Source organism: Mytilus californianus, unplaced genomic scaffold, assembly GCF_021869535.1.
Source record: "Mytilus californianus isolate M0D057914Y unplaced genomic scaffold, xbMytCali1.0.p SCAF_11, whole genome shotgun sequence".
NCBI classification, from domain to species: domain Eukaryota; kingdom Metazoa; phylum Mollusca; class Bivalvia; order Mytilida; family Mytilidae; genus Mytilus; species Mytilus californianus.
The window spans coordinates 35,079,077-35,087,997 of record NW_026262593.1 but is presented as its reverse complement, the minus strand read 5'-3'; the positions used below and the strand labels follow the sequence as shown (position 1 = coordinate 35,087,997).

The 8,921-nt window shown below is 32.0% G+C and overlaps 1 protein-coding gene across 2 annotated transcripts in view; it reads left to right on the top strand.

Moving 5' to 3' along the window:
• The first annotated feature begins 280 nt into the window (after window positions 1–280).
• Window positions 281–8,921, top strand: part of LOC127719975 (ER membrane protein complex subunit 1-like) — a 37,565-nt gene continuing 28,924 nt past the window's right edge. For both annotated transcript variants that reach the window (XM_052226354.1, XM_052226353.1), the window contains exons 1-4: window positions 281–403; window positions 5,897–6,021; window positions 7,140–7,205; window positions 7,982–8,084. In XM_052226354.1, the coding sequence (XP_052082314.1) occupies window positions 306–403; window positions 5,897–6,021; window positions 7,140–7,205; window positions 7,982–8,084 (392 nt within the window). In that variant the 5' untranslated portion in view covers window positions 281–305. The remainder of the gene's footprint in view (window positions 404–5,896; window positions 6,022–7,139; window positions 7,206–7,981; window positions 8,085–8,921) is intronic.

Below are 8,921 nucleotides of genomic sequence, written 5' to 3'. Positions count from 1 at the left end.
ATATTTTCCCCGGGCGCCTTTTCTTTTCCCCGGGCGCTTTTTTTTCTTCCCCGGGCGCTTTTTCTTTTCCCCGGGCGCTTTTTCTTCACCCGGGCGCTTTTTAGTAGGACCCTTTTTTAGGTACTTAAATGTTCAGATAATGGCGTCATTTATTGTAAAATTAACCTTATTTTCAAAGGATCATAACATTTTACCTGCAAGATCAATATTGAATAAGGCCGAACGAAGTATGGGACGAATTACTACAATCTAGGAACTCTTTTACGTGAAGATACTAAAACGCTACCGGTGGAAGAAGGGGAAAAATGCTTTCGAGTATTGTAAAAGTATCGTTTTTCCTCCTAATTACTGCATTTTTACATGTCTCTTGTCTTTATGAAGATCAAGTTGGAAAATTTGATTGGTAATTTATTTTGTAAAATTGTACAATATAAAGATAAGAAGATGTGGTATGATTGCCAATGAGACAACTCTCCACAAGAGACCAAATAAATTATGACACAGACAGTTAACCTGTTAACAACTATGATTTAGACAATTTATTAACAATCAATATGCCAAATGCAGAAAATGTCATTCAATTATTAGCGGAGTACATAGAGGAAACAAACCATTTTAGTGGATAATTTAATAGACATTCTTTTTATATTTTTTGTTCATGTCAATTCAATTACCTGATTATACAATTTTTTAAATTTTAATTTTTTCTCAATACTTTTTTTTTCTTTATTACTTTTTTTTTATCTACGATATTTAAGTACAAAGGAGAAACTACATTAGTGACCATAATTTTACAAAAGAGGATAATTTACAAGAGAGATTACCCTGTCATCACGACAAAGATTGAAGACTATGGTCACCGCACAGCCTTCAACAATGAGTAAAACCCATACCGCATAGTCAGCTTTAAAAGGACCAGAAATGACAAATGTAAAACAGTTCAAACGAGAAAACTAACGGCCTGATTTATGTACAAAATAATGAAGGAAAAATAAATATGATATACAGCAACAAACAACAACCACTAAATTACAGGCTCCTGACTTGGGACAGGCAGATATAGAATGTGGCAGTTTAAACTAATTTAAAGGCACCAACCCGCCCCCTAACCTGTGACAGCGGTGTAACAATAGAACATAAGAACAGACTATAAAAATCAGTTGAAAAGGGCTTAACTCATCAGATGGATACATTGAAGTAGAAATACATTTAACAAAAACACAGAGTGGACGTGGCATGGTACTTAACTTATGCATCCCAACAACAAAAAGACACTAAGTCAGTCTTCATGATGAACTGCTAAATCTACAGGCCCGGAGCTCAATTTTTGAAAATTTTTAGTTAGATTCTGTTGGCTTGTAGATATGATTTTTACAGGCCCGAGAGCAATATTACAAGCCTGGGCTGCCTGGGCTGCCACTCAGCGTGAAGACTGCTAAGTACAGATCTGAGAGTATTTGCAGTTACTGACAGCTAGTTCAAAGCCAATAACATGAATAACAACTATTAAAAAAAATCATGCATCTAAGACTAAAATATCTATCAGTACACATCCAACGTCCAATGGATTTAGTGTAAAGACGTCATTAACAGTCAGAGAAAAACATGACCTTGTGCAATGCCAGTTTAAAGAGCAATGTTTGTAACAGTATAGCAGTACAATACATATTTTCCTTCCAACTCGGTACTTCTTGTGCTTTGTACGTGAACAGGGAAATAGACTAATTGCCAGATGGTTTCTGAAATAAGAGAGCAAATCATTAGGGTTCTCGTTAAGACACATTGGCATTCATGAGTCCTGGAAGCGTTATTGTCTGTCTGGACGCGCCATGATATCAGAACCCAGTGAGTCTGCAGAATGTGTCCTTGTTACACGAATCTGAGTCCGTTCGACCAAATTCACGTTTGCCCCATTTCACTTTTGCACCCTTTTTATTGGTCTTGTGTTGATTAGATTTTTAATCGTGTTTTCATTAGTCATGTTAGTGTATTGCTAAATATAAAAATTTTATTGTTTCAAAATAAAGTGACATTCTAAAAACGTAAACAGGTTTCCTCCTTCATGCACTAAATGTTTAGAGTAACTACTTTATAAAATTTAAACGTTAAAAGAGCACTAAAATATTTTAAAAAAAACAACCCTCAAACATGTCAAACATTACATTACACACCATTCCCACACCAATACTGTCTAAAATGCACTAATATAAACAGTTTATTTTAGAATTAATTTATTAAATTCAAATAACAGTCACAATTGTAATCCAAGTTTAAAGTCTATTGTGGTGGAAAATCGTCAACTGGTTTGTCTGATGGTCCATACAGTCTTCATCAAATCCCCCCAAAAAAATATTTCAATTTGAAATTCCCAAATTTTATTAACATGATTAATGAAAATATAAATATTTTGATTGATACATCTAAAAAACATCTAATGATTCAATCGGTATTTGAATAAAAATAGGGTGCGAATGGACCCATGAGGTGAACGTGTATTGGGAGCAAACAGACCCAATACCTTGTTACACTAGCTGAGTCCTATCATCATCGATAGTATCATTTAACACAAGACAAAGAAAATCTTTTCGTTCTTACTGTGCCATAATCTACCTCTGATACACTGCACAGTTCAAATGTACTCTTGCCTTTACCATGTTTACATGATTAACAACTTTGTACAAACTTCCATGACTTCATCATTTAGAAATATGAAATAATATAAAAAATTGTAAAAGTGTCAGGAACAGGAGAAAGGCTTCTTCCTAAATCTATAAACTTTTTAAAAAGTTATTGTACAAAGTAAATTTTCAGAGTTACAAAGTCTTCAAAATTGGTCGCAGAAAACACATGAAGTATAATCGAGATAATGGAAAGGGGGTGTAAAAATATTACTTTTTCTTCATTTTACTTGGCCCAATAAGTTTTAGCATACATCTCCTCTGCACATATTTTTAAAAGGAAGAAAAGCACTTGATCTATTCTCAAAATCCCTTTGAGTAAGATTTGTTATGAACCTATTTTGAACAGTTTGCCAAATGGAATTTAATCTGTATAAATAAAAGGAGATGTCACCTTTGGGGTAAACGGCAATGATACAGCAACTCAACAACAAAAAGTAACCATAGGACATCTACTGGACAATATTCAGTTTTTAACAATAGAGAGATATTTACACATTATGGTTAGCTCTAAATCATCACCAATCTTTATAAAAGCTGGGAATAAATTTAACAGAAACAAAGATCAGCTATTAAAACCCAATTCTCCAAATTACGCTGCCATTTAAGAAATAAGCCAGAAAATAAGATAAAAAGTTCATAATTTATATGTAACCAACCTAGTGCTTCTTTTAAGGGCCTATTTTCTCTTTGTGTATACAAGAGAACTCTCCCAGGACTGAGGATCTGTGAATTGACAATGTCGTTTACATATAAAATCTTGTTAGCTGAAAATTTTTCCTCTCCAAAATGTTCAAATAGATTGACTACGTCATGTGTTAAAACAGTTATTGACCAATGAAATCGTTATCTTTCAACTTACATGACTTAGTTATTCTGCACAGCAAGGTGACCTGTTGACCTTAAATCCTTTACATCATGTACATTGTTCAAACCATTAAGGCTATCTAAGCTGTGCAGAACAACTAGCATATACCAACTTGATTGTTCTGAATAACTATAACTTAGCTGTTAAAAAGAATCTAAAAATGTGATTCTTGTCAATACAGTCGAACCTTGTTTTAGAAAGCTTGAATAAGTCATGGTTATTTCTCGGTCCTGGTGAAAGTCCATTTTGATCGATGCAATATAAACTTTTAAGAGTCAAACTCAGTTGATTTGAATTCTATGTTAAGTAGAGTAAATTTTATAGTCCAGTCGTTGTAAAATTAATGTAAATTGACATTGATGTCTAAATTTGGAAAGTAAGAAATTTCGAAAAATTAAGACTTACTTTATAAATTTTGACTTGGATGGAGAAATGTCTCATTGGCACTCATACCACATCTTCTTATATCTAATTAAAGTAAAAGTAAAAATTCAAATCAGATGTGTTCCTTGAGGATCTTTAACATATTGCTGCGCCTTTGCACCTGATATAAAAACTAAAATAAATCAAATGACCCAAGCCATGCAAGCTGAGATTAAATGAATTTTTAGAATTCAAATTCAGTAATTGCAATAATTAAAAGAATTTAAAAAAAAACAAATTCACAATAATTGAATGCAAAGCAGACGACCCTCATCAGTGATCTTTCTGGAAGGACTTGTTTCGTTCCATGAGTGATTCCATATTTATAGTGGAAACAAATAATATGGAGCTGGAATACACAATCATATATTGTCATATCTAAAAAAGACACTGTTAAAAATATCTACATGTAGTTTACACTAAATCTCATACTGTATTTCATGCATTCCAAATTTATGAAGATACACTTGAACTTGGATGAGTAGAACCTTGGATAGGTCAAATACATTGTCAAGTCTCTTCGACTTCAACTTAACGAGGTTCAACGGTATATTTACTGGAAATGGACATCTGTTTTTATGCATTGTTTGCAGTATAGGTAAAATCTGAGAGAAACCAAAATAATGATGAAACTGATAATGTGATTGGCTAATGCTAATGTGATAAAACCAGAGGATATAAAAAATGTGTTCACCTTTAAAGCATGTGTGTTTACTGGCAATAAAGTTGTTAAAGGAAACCAATTAATTATACATGTCAATTGTTTGAATTTTAGGTATTCCTCAAATTTCAGTCGTGATAAAAGTTTGGAATTCCCTTTTTATATGCCCGTTTGCGGGACGTATTACATTATGGTATACCACTGTCTGTCCGTCCGTCGTCAACATGTCGGACAATAACTCAAAAACGCTTAAACCAATTTGCATGAAACTTTGGTGAATTGTGTATATCTATTGACGTGAGCTCCCTTTCGATTTTTATTAATTTTGGATTTTGCGTTTCAGAGTTGTGGTGTTTTATTCATTAAAAAAGGAGGATTTTCCAGTTTTCCTACAATAACTCAAAAATGCTTTAAATAGTTTTCATGAAACTTTGGTGAATTGTTTTTATATATTGATGTGAGCTCCCTTTCGATTTTCATAAATTTTAGATTTTACGTTTCCAAGGTTATGGGGTTTTATTCATTAAAAAAGGGGGATTTTCCAGTTTTCCGACAATAACTCAAAAATGCTTTGAACAGTTTTCATGAAACTTTGGTGAATTGTTTTTATCTGTTGATGTGAGCTCCCTTTCGATTTTCATAAATTTGAGATTTTACGTTTCCAAGTTATGGGGTTTTATTCATTAATAAAAGGGGGATTTTCCAGTTTTCAGACAATTACTCAAAAATGCTTTGAGCACGTTTTATGAAACTTTGGTGACTGGTTTATATCTATTGAAAAAGCGACGGGTGTATCATGCGCTCATAGCGCAGCTGTTTATTTTAAAATGAAAGGCTATTTGTTAAATTACTTTTATATATTTACATGTGCATATAAGGAGATATGGTATTAGCTGTTTGACATGTAAACACCTAAGGGCAAGGTTGTAAACAAATACAGTTCATTGTATGGCCTTCAGCAATGAGTAAAAACCTATCCTGTATGTGTTTGGAATTGGAGTGGTGCAAAGATTTGGTTGTTTGTATTATCATGTTTATAAGTATATCATATTAATCTGACTAATCTAATGTTATACCGATAAACAATCCTTTCTATTTGAGGAAGTCCACTTAGCCAAATAATTAGGAACTATTTGAGTAAAAGATTTATGGACTCATCAGAATAGGCTGGGACTCACTTTTTTTTTTTTACACATATATATTTCAGACTATTGTGTCCAAGTACATGTATATACTGAGATTAATGATGGGATTATTTATTCACAGGACACAAAGATATATAGGAAAAGTAGAGAGATTGTATTGGGACCAATCAAATCCAAGTAAAAAGCTACTGGTTACCACAGATAAAAATGTTTTAGCTTCAATACATGTCTACAATGGATCTATAGGTAAATTAGATTACAAAAAAAAACTGGAGACAGCTGTTATTTATCCAGGCTAGACCTTTGATGAAAACAGCTACATGTGTATCATGTTTCATAACTAATTTGTCTAACTCCTTTGATTTTGTAAAGGTATCCATATGGTATTGGACATTATAGTAATATATAAAAATATGTAGAGATTTGAACATCATTTAAGGAATTACTGTAATATTTTTTCTTTTTATGAACAAATAACATCAAAAATGTGGTGCTCACTGAATAACCCATGTAGGGCGTAATTTAAAAGTGTGCACCACATTTTTGAGGTTATTCGATTAGACAGAAAAAATTATTACAGTCATTCCTTATAATTTAATTCTAAATTCCATTTTTAAGGAGTAAATCTTTAAAAATTGTTGATGACGTCACATTCACATGGCAAAATTATGTCGTTGAGCTGATAGACAAAAAACTTTCAGCTAATCAGAAGACCTCTTGCATCCAAAATTAAATTATTATGATATGAAAATTTCTGTCAGTTACATGGGTAGATACTGATCATAAGTAATTCCCAGCCGAGTTTTAAAACCTATTTCTTGATGTGCCCTAAAGTTGTCCAAATGTTTGTGTTGTTTATGGTAATTATAGGATGATTTATGATAGATTTCTGTGCCAGATATGATGTTTTATTTGGAAATAGCCCATTTATTGAAATTGGAAATTAATAACAGTATTTTTTAGATTTCTTTGCTAGACAGAATTTATAATGTGTTGATATTATCCCAGAACCATGTTTTTCAAGTAACAGTCATGTCAGTTGTGGCATGAAATTCCAGAAGTTTTGTTATAAACGTTTGTTTTTTTGTTTCCTGGTCTTTGAAGGGATTTCCCCTCTGATATATACAAGTTGAGAAAAACAGGTATATGTTCAGAATGATCTTATTTTTTTCATAAAATCAAAAATGATTTAACTTGGAAAGCATACAAAAACTGTCAAAAAGAGTGGGCACCAAGTAAAGTGTCTTTTGCAAGTGTTTAATATCAGCTTCTGCCATACCCATCCATCTTAATCTGAATAAAGTTGAAAAATATATATGCTTTCATCATGCACATATGGCAATGCTAATGATTTTGTATTGTAGCATGGAGACAGATATTAGAAGACAATGACAGAGGAACTATTGATGCAGTATTCCATCAAGATAAATGTGAGCTTACATGGGAGAATTTGATATTTGTCCATTTCTTGATTGGCTTAAAAATGATATTGACCTTTCTTTTTTTTTACAATTTATGATTTGTTTACTCAAATTTTTCAAATGTTTAAGTCTGTTATATGGATTAGAACATAATTCTTGCATTGAAAGATGGTTGTTTCTTACCGTTTTCTTTTGATTTTTTTGCAAAATTTCAACATATGGTATGTTTTTATATTCTCCTGTTATAAAATCACTGCTAATGGGGATATTTTCCTTTCAATGATTTCAATTTATTAAAGTTCTCTTATAAAGGTTAAAAAATACATAGGAATCAAAAGTGAAGTAAAATCAAATAGGAAGATACAGATAGAGCATTTATTACAGAATGCATAAAAGGGAGATAATTAAAAAAAACATAAATATAAAAAAAGAGTATTTAGACTAGTACCTTTATTAAAAAAATCTACAATATTGTCTTAATATTTTATGTCTTGCTTCTTGATGAAATTTTACTCTGACCATGTTCATACTCTAATTACTGTAAATTCAGAAATTATTTAGGGCATTTAATATTGCGAAAATGTGAGATTATTTATTGGGATTTAAGGAAATTCTGCATACAGATATATGTATCAGATATCGGAATGTGAGTTCTTATTATTTGGATATTCACCAATTGCATTATTCACATTGATGAAAACCTCACAATAATTTCTGAATTTACAATAACAAAACATTCTCTTTACTGGTAGATTTTAACAATGGATAAATATTCTTTAAAATAGATTTTGTTGGTGTTTGTGGTGGAGGGAGATATGTTAGGAGTTGGAAAGTTGAAACTGGTGCCCTCAGCTGGGAAAATACAGTCCATCACATAGCTAGACCAGGGTAGGTAATGAGATAGGATAAAGTTAATACTGGAATGTTTAGCTGGATAAATATTCACAAATTGCATAGTGAGATAAGGGTAGATAGTATGTAGCCAGTTAAGTCAGAGTTCTATTTTAATATGAATTCCTGCAATTACCAGTACTACATTTATTTCTGTAAGCTTGGAAATTTTTGTGGAAAATTATTTGCACTTGCCAGAGAATTAGAAATTTGTATGGCCCACCTTCGATAGTTGAAGGGGCATTATGTTTTCTGGTCTGTGCCTCCATTCATCCGTCTGTCCCGCTTCAGGTTAAAGTTTTTGGTCAAGGTACTTTTTGATGAAGTTGAAGTCCAATCAACTTGAAACTTAGTACACATGTTCCCTATGATATGATCTTTCTAATTTTAATGCCAAATTAGAGTTTTGACCCCAATTTCACGGTCCACTGAACATAGAAAATAATAGTGCGAGTTGGGCATCATGTACTATGGATACATTCTTGTTCTGCAGTGAACTGTTTTGCTGTGTAAATCAGCTATATTGATGAAAGCAGACCTGTGCAAACTGCTTATTACATATATATATATATATATATATATATATGACATCTTAAAAAATTATGTCTGCTAAAAATTCTCTGGATACAGTGTGTAAATATCTGCCCCCTATGTCATTAAGAAAACTCATTTGCAGTAACTATAGCACTGGCAGGAAGTAGCAAGGATTTATAAAATACAATATAGTTATTCCTTGGACCGAAAACTTTAATGAACTTGCATTTTAAGAAAATGTAAAATCAGCTAGATGCATGGATCTGGTTAAATATACTGCATAGCTTTGTATTTGACAAC